At 42.3% G+C, this 13,159-nt stretch overlaps 1 protein-coding gene across 2 annotated transcripts in view; it reads right to left on the bottom strand.

Moving 5' to 3' along the window:
* phip (PHIP subunit of CUL4-Ring ligase complex) overlaps positions 1-13,159 on the bottom strand; it is a 205,731-nt gene that overhangs the window by 89,833 nt on the left and 102,739 nt on the right. For both annotated transcript variants that reach the window (XM_078399830.1, XM_078399831.1), the window contains exons 10-12: positions 13,002-13,072; positions 6,905-7,005; positions 3,167-3,207 (exon numbers count right to left, since the gene is read on the bottom strand). In XM_078399830.1, the coding sequence (XP_078255956.1) occupies positions 3,167-3,207; positions 6,905-7,005; positions 13,002-13,072 (213 nt within the window). The remainder of the gene's footprint in view (positions 1-3,166; positions 3,208-6,904; positions 7,006-13,001; positions 13,073-13,159) is intronic.

Below are 13,159 nucleotides of genomic sequence, written 5' to 3'. Positions count from 1 at the left end.
GAAACACTCAATAGGTCAGGCAACATCAGTGAAAAGAGAATCAAAGCTGTCATTTTTGATTCCACTAATGTCCACTAATTATTCCCCTTCCCCCAGAACCCTATCCTTACAACCTCTCTCCTTGTCTGTGGCCTTCAAGTCAAGTCAAGCCAAGTTTATTTGTCACATACACATCCAAGATGTGCAGTGAAATGAAAGTGGCAACGCCTGCGGATTGTGCAAAAAATTACAATTACAGCATAAAAATTTAAATGAATACAGAAAAAATTTAGTCCCTGGAGATATAATAGTTAACAGTCCTGATGGCCTGTGGGCAGAAACTCCGTCGCATCCTCTCCGTTTTCACAGCGTGATAGCGGAGGCGTTTGCCTGACCGTAGCATCTGGAACAGTCCGTTACTGGGGTGGCAGGGGTCCCTCATGATCTTGCTTGCTCTGGATCTGCACCTCCTAATGTATAGGTCCTGCAGGGGGGCGAGTGTAGTTCCCATGGTGCGTTCTGCCGAACGCACTACTCTCTGCAGGGCCATCCTGTCCTGGGCAGAGCTGTTCCCAAACCAAACTGTAATGTTGCCAGACAGGATGCTCTCTACAGCCCCAGAATAGAAGCAATGAAGGATCCTCAGAGACACTGAATTTCCTCAGCTGTCTAAGGTGGTAAAGGCGCTGCTTTGCCTTACCCACCAGTGCAGCAATGTGCGTTGCCCATGTCAGATCCTCTGTGATGTGGACTCCTAAGTATTTAAAACTGCTCACCCTATCCACAGTAGACCCATTTATCTCCAGTTGCGTGTACGTCCTTGGATGTTGAGCCCTTCTAAAGTCCACAATCAGCTCCTTCGTTTTTTTGACATTCAAGAGGAGGCTATTGTCCCAACACCAGAGTGCCAGATCAGCCACCTCTTCCCGGTAGGCCTTCTCATCGTTGTCGGAGATCCGGCCCACCACCACAGTGTCATCAGGAAACTTGATGATGGAGTTTGAGCTGAACCTGGCCACACAGTCATGTGTGTACAGGGAGTACAGTAGGGGGCTAAGGATGCAACCCTGGGGGGATCCTGTGTTCAGGGTGAGGGGGCTAGATGTATGTTTCCCCATCCTGACCACTCTGAAACCATTCCCCATCCTGACCACTCTGCACAAAAATAACACAGACCAATATAAGCTTGTGAAACACAATGTCATCCTCTCTCTCTCTCAGCACATTGCAGCATTCAGAACAATATTGAATCCAACAGGCTCTGAAGAAGGCTCCCAATCCGAAACGTCACCTATGAATGTCCTCCAGATATGCTGCCTGACCTGCTAAGTTACTCCAACACTTTGTGTTCTATGCAAGATTCCAACATTTGCAGTTCCTTGTGTCTAGTTATTCAGAGGTTATATTTGTGCAAGCTTTTATTTCATGCTTTCACTCAGCGTTAACAAAACGAAAAAAGTCACCAAAGATAGGCACAAAAAGCTGGGGTAATTCAGCGGGCCAGGCAGCATCTCTGGAGAAAATGTGTCGGTGATGTTTCGGGTCGGGACCCTTCATCAGACTCAAATAAATCCCTCCTCTCTATTTTCAGTCTGAAGAAGGGTTCCAACCCAAAACATCACCCATCCTTTCTCTCCAGAGATGCTGCCTGACCTACTGAGATACTCCAGCAACTTGTGCCTATCGAGGAACTCGTCATTGGTTTCAGGACTGAGAAACCATTTGCCAGTTTTCATTTGTGCATTGGCGATGGAGACTGTCTGCATCAAATCCATGCAATCCATCTCATGCAAGAAAGTTTCTTTGCTTCCGTGTCATAACTGATCAATTCTGCTATCGGTTACCCCTTTGTAATATTGACTCCGTTTTACTCTTTCCTCGGCACAGTCTGATCTTTCCTTGAACTCAAAATTACAAAGCATTTATATGTTGCTTTGTTTGTGTTCACTACAGCAACTTGACCTCACCTGAAGAAGATATTAATTTGTCCCAATTTGTTTCTTAGAAATTATCTATGTCTATTTTATTTACAACAGGCAATAGACAATAGGTACAGGAGGAGGCCATTCGGCCCTTCGAGCCAGCACCGCCATTCAATGTGATTATGGCTGATCATTCTCAATCAGTACCCCGTTCCTGCCTTCTCCCCATACCCTTAAGAGCTCTATCTAGCTCTCTCTTGAATGCATTCAGAAAATTGGCCTCCACTGCCTTCTGAGGCAGAGAATTCCACAGATTCACAACTCCCTGACTGAAAAAGTTTTTCCTCATCTCAGTTCTAAATGGCCTACCCCTTATTCTTAAACTGTGGCCCCTTGTTCTGGACTCCCCTAACATTGGGAACATGTTTTCTGCCTCTAACGTGTCCAACCCCTTAATAATCTTATATGTTTCGATAAGATCTCCTCTAATCCTTCTAAATTCCAAAATTCTAGTTACTGGAATACTAGGCTTGTATTCCAGTAAATACAAGCCTAGTCGCTCCAGTCGTTCAACATATGACAGACGTGTCATGCTGATGATGCAAGCATTTAATTGTTCCATTGTCAGTACACATCTGCAGTTCCTTCCTACACTAACAATTAAACATTCATGACTTGACTTCCTTGATCACCATCTCCGCAACTTAAAAAGCAAGTTTTTTTTTTCTTTTTCCCAGTTCTGACAAATAATTTCTGATGTGAAGCATTAAGTTTTGCTTTCCACAGATGTGGCCTGACTCGCTGAACACTTTCTGTTTCTAATAAAGGCTTGACTGCTGATGGATCAGTTTATGAGCGGTGTTAACATCGTTTTATAGAGCAAACAATTTACATTTGTTTTAGTTTAGTTTAGAGATACAGCATGGAAATAGGCCCTTCGGGTCCATGCTAGCCATCAATCACTAGTTGACACTCGGTCTATGTTATCCCACTTCCACACCTACACCTGACACACTAGGGGCAATTTACAGAGGCCAATTAATCTACAAACAGGCACGTCTTTGGGATGCGGGAGGAAACCGGAGCACCCGGAGGAAACCCACAAAGATCATAGGGAGAACGTGCAAACTACATAAATAACAACCAAGGTCAGGATTGAACCAGGGACTCTGGTGAGGCAGTGCGCTACCAGCTAAATCATTCGCTAACACACAATTTAAGGGTCCAGCAACAAGAATAATTGAAAACTGCATGTTTATTCTTACCTGTCACTTGTGTTGGAGAACTGAATACTGTCAACTTTGTCCTAACAAAAATATAAACAGGAACTAAAATTAGGTGACTGTAATTAATGTTTGCTTTTCTTGAATTAAGCATCGATAACTTCTTAATATCACAACATAAGTCAGATTTTCAATTTTACAAACAATTAAAGATAGGATACAGGTGACAAGAATGTCAATTATCTGTCAGCATTCCAGATGTACTTGGGAAACAATTCTCATTTAAGATTTTATCATGCCAACTAGCCTGTAAATAACTTTCCTGGGGCCAGAAGTAAATTGATCAAGTCTGTGACAAGATGGAATGTCAAATCCCCCTACATCCGAAAACCTTGAAAGACGCCACAGAGATCCCATTACCACAGGGTGGGTTCGGCAATGCAACACCCTGCAGGCTCTGTACCAGAAAATAATGAGGTCCAGAATACTTTCTACTCTATCCTCCCTTGAATGTCCCTTCTTAATTAACAAATGGTTCTCCCTTGCTTTTAAACCATTCCTATAACAAAATGTACAAGCAAAAGCCCCATTTGCCAACATAGCATGATCTTACTTCAGCAAATCCAACCTTGGTAAATTATTTAACATATAGTTGTCATCTATGTAAGTGGACAAAATTTGGTCTTTAAAACCAATAATAAATAATAATAATCATGGGGTCACATCGCCACAGAAACAAGATGCTGTAGTAACTCAGCGGGACAGGCAGCATCTCTGGAGAGAAGGAATGGTTGACGTTTCGGGTTGAGACCCTTCTTCAGATGAGTCTCACCCTGAAATGTCGCCCATTCCTTCCCTCCAGAGATGGCGCCTGTCCCGCTGAGTTTTTCCAGCATCTTGTGTCTATCTTGAGTGTAAACCAGTATTGCAGTTCCTTACTACACAACCACAGAAACAAGCTCTTCAGCCCACCTCATCCACGCTGACCAAGATGCCCCATCTAAGCTAGTCCCCGTTAACTTCAATTCCCCCATATCCCTATAAACCTTTCCTCTCTATGTACCTGTTCAAATGTCTTTTAAATGTTGCTATTGTACCTGCCTTAACTACTTCTTTTGGCACATCTTTCCGTAGACTGTGTGAAAGAAAATCCCCCCTCCATTCACCCTATCTATTCCCCTCATGGATTTATACACCTCCTCATAATACAGCATCCGAGGGTAAGATTGGGTAAAATGTTAAAAACAGACAAAGAGGTGCAATAAGAATGTAAAGCCTGAAGATTGTTGAAGAGGCGGAGAAAGGGGAGAAAGAGAGAGGGCAGGGTGAGGGAAGCATGGGAAGAAAATTGGCAAAGGAGGAAGAGACGCCAGTTGTCTTTCACCACCACGTGAAGCTCTATAAAAAAGTTAAACTATCGACAGTCAAGCGAATTTAATCTAAATCATGTGGTTCACTGAAACTGCAAATGAGTTTTAAGCATTTAATTCATCACATTATCCCAAGTCACATTTGAATTTGTGAAACTTAACTTCTACTGAAGAGTCTATCATGTGTGCAAACTCCTATTCTTCTCACCAGTCACTCTGTAGACCTGGCATTCTACAAACATTAAAGTCACAATCCTTTCAAGACCCATCTGGCAACCATGCCAACAATAATCAATGAAACATGCCAGAAAATGTTTCCCCATTGGCTTTCCTCATTAGTAGAGCCAGACCAAAGAGTTTCCAATGCAATTTCCAACTGAATTCATTAGCCTTCACTGCAATTTTAATATATTACAGATTATCACTTGCATTAGGAAATCGGTATCAGGTGCATTGGCTCACTTGTTATGTGGTTACAGACAGTACAATTTTTAAAATTAGTTAATGATTTACAATTTGGAAATGTAGCAAATTGATGTAAGAAAGATTCAAGTGGGCAAAGATGTGCCAAATGCAATTTATTGTGGAGAAATGGGGAATGATTTGCTTTGGGGAAAAATACTGGACTTAAGTTTGAAGAGTGCGCAAATTCTCAAATCTTGAATTTTGTCTTTGTAAACAGGAACAAAGTGAATTTACAGAAAATATAGAGATTGAACCAATCCTTCGTGAATCACTTCCTAAATCTCGATTGAAATAGTGCGTATAATTCTGAGTACCACAATTTTGGAAGTAAAAGGAAGTTTGTTTGAGTGTTCAGAGATGGTTTACAAGGGCAATACTATAAATGGGAGATTATAAATGGGGGATTCGCCAGAGATGTTGCTTGACATGCTGAGTTACCCCAGCATTTTGTATCTTATCTTCAGTGTAAACCAGCACCTGCAGTTCCTTCCTACGTTATAAATGGGAAACCTTTTAGAAAAATGGAGAGTTTGAGTATAGGAGGTTCTGCTGCAGTTGTACAGGGCCTTGGTGAGACCGCACCTGGAGCATTGTGTACAGTTTTGGTCTCCTAATCTGAGGAAAGACATTCTAGCCTTAGTGGGAGTACAGAGAAGGTTCACCAGATTGATCCCTGGGATGGCAGGACTTTCATATGAAGAAAGACTGGATAGACTAGGCTTATACTCGCTGGAATTTAGAAGACTGAGGGGGGATCTTATAGAAACATATAAAATTCTTAAGGGGTTGGAGAGGCTAGATGCGGGAAGATTGTTCCCGATGTTGGGGAAGTCCAGAACCAGGGGTCACAGCTTAAGGATAAGGGGGAAGTCTTTTAGGACCGAGATGAGAAAACATTTCTTCACACAGAGAGTGGTGAGTCTGTGGAATTCTCTGCCACAGAAGGTAGTTGAGGCCAGTTCATTGACTATATTTAAGAGGGAGTTAGATGTAGCCCTTGTGGCTAAAGGGATCAGGGGGTATGGAGAGAAGGCAGGTACAGGTTACTGAGCAGGATGGTCAGCCATGATCATATTGAATGGCGGTGCAGGCTCGAAGGGCCGAATGGCCTACTCCTGCACCTATTTTCTATGTTTCTATGTTTGAAAGTGTTAAGATTATTCTTCCAAGAATAGACAAGTTCATGCAGAGAGCTGAATATAGATATTGAACACCAGGGGAGATTTTGAATGAGCGAGTAAAGATCAACACTTTGGCAAATGGGCAGCAGCCAGCCAAAGATAAAGTGCAAGAGTTAGAAGAGTGCACTGCGGCACGGTGGCGCAGCGGTAGAGTTGTTGCCTTACAGCGAATGCAGCGCCGGAGACTCAGGTTCGATCCTGACTACAGGCGCCGTCTGTACGGAGTTTGTACGTTCTCCCCGTGACCTGCGTGGGTTTTCTCCGAGATCTTTGGTTTCCTCCCACACTCCAAAGACGTACAGGTGTGTAGGTTAATTGACTGGGTAAATGTAAAAATTGTCCCTAGTGTGTGTAGGATAGTGTTAATGTGCGGGGATCGCTGGGCAGCGCGGACTCGGTGGGCCGAAGGGCCTGTTTCCGCGCTGTATCTCTAAATCTAAAAAAAAATCTAAAAAGATACACTTTCATATAGAGGAACGTTCTTACTTAGAAGAATGTTAATGATTAGGATTGCACTGACTGAAAGGGCAGTAAAACAGATCCCATTGGAATTTTTTAAAGATAATTGAGCATGTATTATTTAAAGAGTGGTAATTATTTGGGATGCACCAAATGGCTCACCTTAGTGAATTTTTTATTATGTTTAACACGTTAAGATTTTTTACATTTATCATCTATAATTACACATTGTTTGTTTTATTATTCCATGCTCAAGGCATGCTCCAAAGAAAGTAAATTATTTTTCTTAGAACAAAGGTACTTACAGTATGAAATTCCAACTCTGAAATTTTCTCGGGTAGCCCTGACCCAAAATAGTAAACTCGAATAATGTGATCTGTGCTCCCTGTTGCCAAAAACATTCCACCTGAAAAGGAAGAGACAGGTGACTGGCAGCATTGGCTGTATCCAAAGGAGAATTCTTTTAATTATCATCTTTCACACAATATAAACAGAAACCATTTTGCTCTGCTTTACATCTCCAGGCAAGAAAAGGCAAACAGTTCAACGCTTGAAATATTACTCATCACATTTCCATCCTTTTTTCTTTCCCCACTCAGTTTAATCTTGAATGTTGATCATGATGCATGTGGGAACCACTAACCCTAGAAGAAAATACTGTAGCCCAGAAGCTTTCACTTCTAAATACCTTGACTGAGGTAATGCATAAATAATAATCTACGTATTATTTACACTCGCCAATTAGGCCACCATATTTGATGCAGTAAACAGAAAGGATGTGCAGAACTAGGAAAGAGAACAAGATTGATGATGACAAGTACAGGGCAGAGTTGCTGCTTTTCCAGCGCCAGAGACCCGGGTTCGATCCCGACAAAGGGTGCTGTCTGTACGGAGTTTGTACGTGCTCCCCTTGACCGCGTGGGTTTTCTCCGGGATCTTTGGTTTACTCCCACGCTCCAAAGATGTACAGGTTTGTCCGTTAATTGGCTTGGTATAAATGAAAATTGTCACTAGTGTGTGTAGGATAGTGTTAATGTGCGGGGATCGCTGGTCGATGCGGACTCGATGGGTTGAAGGGCCTGTTTCCACCCTGTATCTCTAAACCAAACCGATGTTGTGATAGATTCTGTTACATTAAAGGTCTTATTCTAGTACATCTCAAAGGAAATAATCAGTCTTCTATCAAATCCTGTTCTTTCTCATCCGACCAGTTCTTGGATTAACCAACCAGTTCTTAACTCCACCATTATAGCCTTGAAAAGTTCCCAGGATAATCTCAGCAATCTATTCCACCACATTTCATTTGAAATGAATGCTAATTCCATTTAATGGTTTGTGGAAATAATGCAGGTATATTACAGTATCACTGTTTCCTCTATCAAAAGGTAATTCAGCAGCTTGTTTTATATTCTTTCCTCTTGTGCCGTCAGAGCACATAATGGAATTAGTGTAATATTACTTCAATAAAAAGTTATTGGCCTTCAAAATGAAAACACTTTATGTTTGAGGAAGAAATGGATCTGACTTCTGCATCACACTCTCAGGAATGTAGAAAATCAATAATGGAAACAATAGACGATAGATGCAGGAGTAGGCCATTCGGCCCTTTGAGCCAGCACCACCATTCAATGTGATCATGGCTGATCATTCTCAATCAGTACCCCGTTCCTGCCTTCTCCCCATACCCCCTGACTCCACTATTCTTAAGAGCTCTATCTAGCTCTCTCTTGAATGCATTCAGAGAATTGGCCTCCACTGCCTTCTGAGGTGGAGAATTCCATAGATTTACAACTCTCTGACTGAAAAAGTTTTTCCTCAACTCCGTTCTAAATGGCCTACCCCTTATTCTTAAACTGTGGCCCCTGGTTCTGGACTCCCCCAACATTGGGAACATGTTTCCTGCCTCTAATGTGTCCAACCCTTAATAATCTTATATGTTTCAATTAGATCCCCTCTCATCCTTCTAAATTCCAGTGTATACAAGCCTAGTCGCTTCAGTCTTTCAACATTTGACAGTCCCGCCATTTCGGGAATTAACCTAGTAAACCTACGCTGCACGCCCTCAATAGCAAGAATATCCTTCCTCAAATTTGGAGACCAAAACTGCACACAGTACTCCAGGTGCGGTCTCACTAGGGCCCTGTACAACCGTAGAAGGACCTCTTTGCTCCTATACTCAACTCCTCTTGTTATGAAGGCCAACATTCCATTGGCTTTCTTTACTGCCTGCTGTAACAGCATGCTTCTTTTCAGCGACTGATGCACTAGGACACCCAGATCTCGTTGTACGTTCCCTTTTCCTAACTTGACACCATTCAGATAATAATCTGTCTTCCTATTCTTACCACCAAAGTGGATAACCTCACACTTATCCACATTAAACTGCATCTGCCATGCATCCGCCCACTCACACAACCTGTCCAAGTCACCCTGCAACCTCATAGCATCTTCCTCACAGTTCACACTGCCACCCAGCTTTGTATCATCTGCAAATTTGCTAATGTTACTTTTAATCCCTTCATCCAAGTCATTAATGTATATTGTAAATAGCTGCGGTCCCAGCACCGGGCCTTGCGGTACCCCACTAGTCACTGCCTGCCATTCTGAAAGGGACCCATTTATCCCCACTCTTTGTTTTCTGTCTGCCAACCAATTTTCTATCCATGTCAGTACCCTACCCCCAATACCATGTGCTCTAATTTTGCCCACTAATCTCCTATGTGGGACCTTGTCGAAGGCTTTCTGAAAGTCAAGTACACTACATCTACCGGCTCTCCCCTGTCAATTTTCCTAGTTACATCCTCAAAAAATTCCAGAAGATTAGTCAAGCATGATTTCCCCTTCGTAAATCCATGCTGACTTGGAACGATCCTGTTACTGCTATCCAAATGCTCCGCAATTTCGTCTTTCGAAACAAACCTACAAATATGTCAGAGAAAAGTTTGAAAATAAAATATTTCCTGTAATGTTTGTAAGATTGCGTCAAGTGTAAAAGTACAAATTTTGGGAGCTGCAGTTCCTGAATATATTTGCATTTTTTAGTGTGTCACCTTTACACTGCAATTTATTAGATATTTATATTCATTCTGGATTTAGAGAGAAAGATAGCAGGGAAACTGGCCCTTTACTGACTGGATCTGACCATGAAGCACCCACTTACACCAATCCCATTCTCCCCACATTCCCATCAATTTCCCCAAGATGTTACCACTTATTGACATACTAGTATTAACTGGAGTGGTCAAATAACCAATCACGCCACATCTATTTTAAAACGAGGGAGCACTCACAGGAAAGCAACACAGTCAAAGCGAGAATGTGCTAACTACACACATACAGTGGTCAGAAATCAAGTGTTTTATTGTCATATGCCATAGTTCATAAGTGAAGCAGAATCGGGCAATTCAGCCATCAAGTCTACTTCACCATTCAATCATGGCTGATCGACCTTACCCTCTCAACATCATTCTCTGGCCTTCTCCCCATAACTACTGACCCTGTACTAAGCAAGAATCTATCAATCTCCACCGTAAAAATATCTATTGACTCGGTCTCCATAGCCATCTGCGGCAATGAATTCCACAGATTCACCACCCTCCGATTAAAGATCCTGAAATCGAACAATAACATTCTTGTTTGCAGCAGTGCCACAGATATGTAAACAGACATCACTCTGTAAAACCCACAGTAAACACCAAAACAAAAACCAAACAGACAAACAAATAGACAACAGTAGTGCAGTAATAGTACTGCAATAATAGGAATGAACCCAGGTCACTGGAGCTGCAAGGTAGCAGCTCTTCTTAATGCATTACTGAGTAACCGTTGACAGGCAACAATCATTGCCAATTTTATTATACTTCAAATTTTTGAAAACTGCTACTAAGCAGCCCAATTTTGATGGGCTGCTTACTTTCCGACTTTAGTACAGGTGAGGCAAGACATAATGGCTGTTTGGATCAATTGGCCAGATGAATATTTTTCCTGGCTTCAGAATGACTGATGCGGCATGTTTCAAATGGGTCGCTATTAATTAGTGTGCACCATGCCCAACGATCTTGAACAATCTGTTCTCAGTTATCAATGTCACAGAGCTTCATTGCTGGTTAAAGAAATGTCCTGATGTGCGTTGCAGATGGATTGATTTCCCTTTCCTTCCTAAAGCATCTTTATGTTTGGGTTTATTATTGTCATGTGCACCAAGGTACAGTGAAAAGCTTTGTCTTGCATGCTATCCAATCAGATCAGGTAATACTATATATAAATGCAATCAAGGTAAACTCAATACAATAGGTGGAGCAAAGTGGAAGATATTGAGTACAGAATATAGTTCTCAACACTGAAGCACACCAGTTCCCTAGACAAAGACCAATGTCCGCAATGAGGTAGAGGTGAATCGGACAGTGGCCGAGGTTATGGAAGGATTGTTCAGAAGCCTCATAACAGAGGGGAAGAAGCTGTTCAGAAGCTGAAGCTTCAATTATCTTGCAAGTCGTCTTGTACACCAATATTTAAACGTTTAGGGATATGGTCGCAACAAAGACAGCCTCACGGCGCCAGAGTCCCGGGGTCCAACCTGACCTCGGGTGCTGTTTGTGTGGAGTTTGCACGTTCTCCCCGTGACCGTGTGATTTCCTCAGGATGCTCCTGTTTCCTCCCACATCCCAAAGACTTGTGAGTGAGGAGATAATTGGCCTCTTTAAATTGCTCTCGTGTGTTGGGAGTGGATGCAACAGTGCAATAACATAAAACTAGTGTGAAAAGATAATCGATAGTCAATGTGGGCTGAGTGGGCCAAAGGGTCTGTTTTCATGCTGTATTTTTCAATTTGATTCAATTCAATACATCTCAAACAAATATATATAACAGATATTATATATAGATCTGAACTAGCTGCCCTACACTTTTCTCCAAGCAGCTAATTTGTATATTTTGCATGCATCAGGTCACAGCAAGCAAAAAAAGTAAATATTGAAATTTCATCAACATTACAGATATATTATTATGCAGAAGACAAGAACAGAATTGGTACTTTGATGATATTTTCCTTTGGTTGGGGTGTCGGGGAAATGGGGTGGAAAGGAGAAATCCCAGACATCATTTTGCAACATTGCACAATCTGTGTAATGTGCATCAACAAATGTGAAATTAAAGTACTTCAGGGCGGCACGGTGATGTAACGCTAGAGCTTCTACCTTAGCGCCAGAGACCCGGGTTCGATCCTGACTACAAGTGCTGTCTGTACAGAATTTGTACGTTCCCCCCATGACCTGCCTGGGTTTTCTCCGAGATCTTCGGTTTCCTCCCACAATCCAAAGACGTACAAGTTTGTAGGTTAATTGGCTTGTTATAAATGTAAACATTATCCCTGGTATGTGTAGGGTAGTGTTAATGTGCGGGGATCGCTGGTCGGCGCAGACTCGGTGGGCCGAAGTGCCTGTTTCCACGCTGTATCTCTAAATTAAACTCATCTAATTTACCTATACACAGAACGGGGAATACGCCCCGATCTTTATCAACGGGGACAGTGTGGAGAGAGTGTCCAGCTTCAAGTTTCTGGGCACTCACATTTCGGAGGACCTAACATGGTCCAATAACACTGCTGCGCTGGTCAAGAAGGCACAGCAACGACTGTTCTACCTAAGAACACTGAAGAAGTCTGGTCTACCCCAACAGCTGCTGACGACATTCTACCGCTGCACCATAGAGAGCATCCTAACACATGGCATCCCTGTGTGGTACCTCAGCTGCACGGAGGCAGAGAGGAAAGCTCTCCAGCGGATAGTCCATAGAGCTCAGAGGACCATCGGAACACAGCTACCAGCCTTGGAGGGCATCTACAACACACGATGCCTCAGAAAAGCCACCAGCATCCACAAAGACTCTTTACACCCCTGCAACAGTCTGTTCGAACTCCTTCCATCGGGCAGACGATACAAGGCCTTCTACGCCCGCACCTCCAGACTCCGGAACAGCTTCATCCCCAGGGCCATAGCTGCTATGAACCGGTCCTGCTGAGCCAGATGGTCACATCGCACAGTGATCCGGCACAGATCTACTTGCACTTTATTCTGTTTTAAAACTGTTACAATTTGTTTCATTGGGTTGTTTAAATTAATACTGACTAGCTAATTAAATTATTGCATCGTATGGGAGGCGCATTCCCAATCTCGTTGTACCCCTGTACAATGACAATAAAGATATATTCTATTGTATTGTATTGTATTGTATCAAATGTTCACACAGCCAATATTCTCCATACTCTGAACAGCTATTTTTTTCAAACTCAACCATACTAAATTATGAGTGAACATATATATTTGAAACCGCCCATTAAACTGAAATTTAAAATGATTACTACCACCAAAATGTAAAAAAATCAAAACTGACAATGTCACTTACCGGCACTGAATGACGAACAAATCATTTGGACTCCCGGCCTTGGGCGCTCAGTAAACTTAATTGGCCGATGACTGCAGTAAAAATAGAACAACATTGAGATATGATTGCCATTACTCCGGTTTAAACCAGCTGTTAAAAAACTGAAGCATTTAATTTTT

This window comes from Rhinoraja longicauda, chromosome 5 (assembly GCF_053455715.1).
Source record: "Rhinoraja longicauda isolate Sanriku21f chromosome 5, sRhiLon1.1, whole genome shotgun sequence".
NCBI lineage: Eukaryota > Metazoa > Chordata > Chondrichthyes > Rajiformes > Arhynchobatidae > Rhinoraja > Rhinoraja longicauda.
This window is presented reverse-complemented; position numbering and strand designations above follow the sequence as displayed.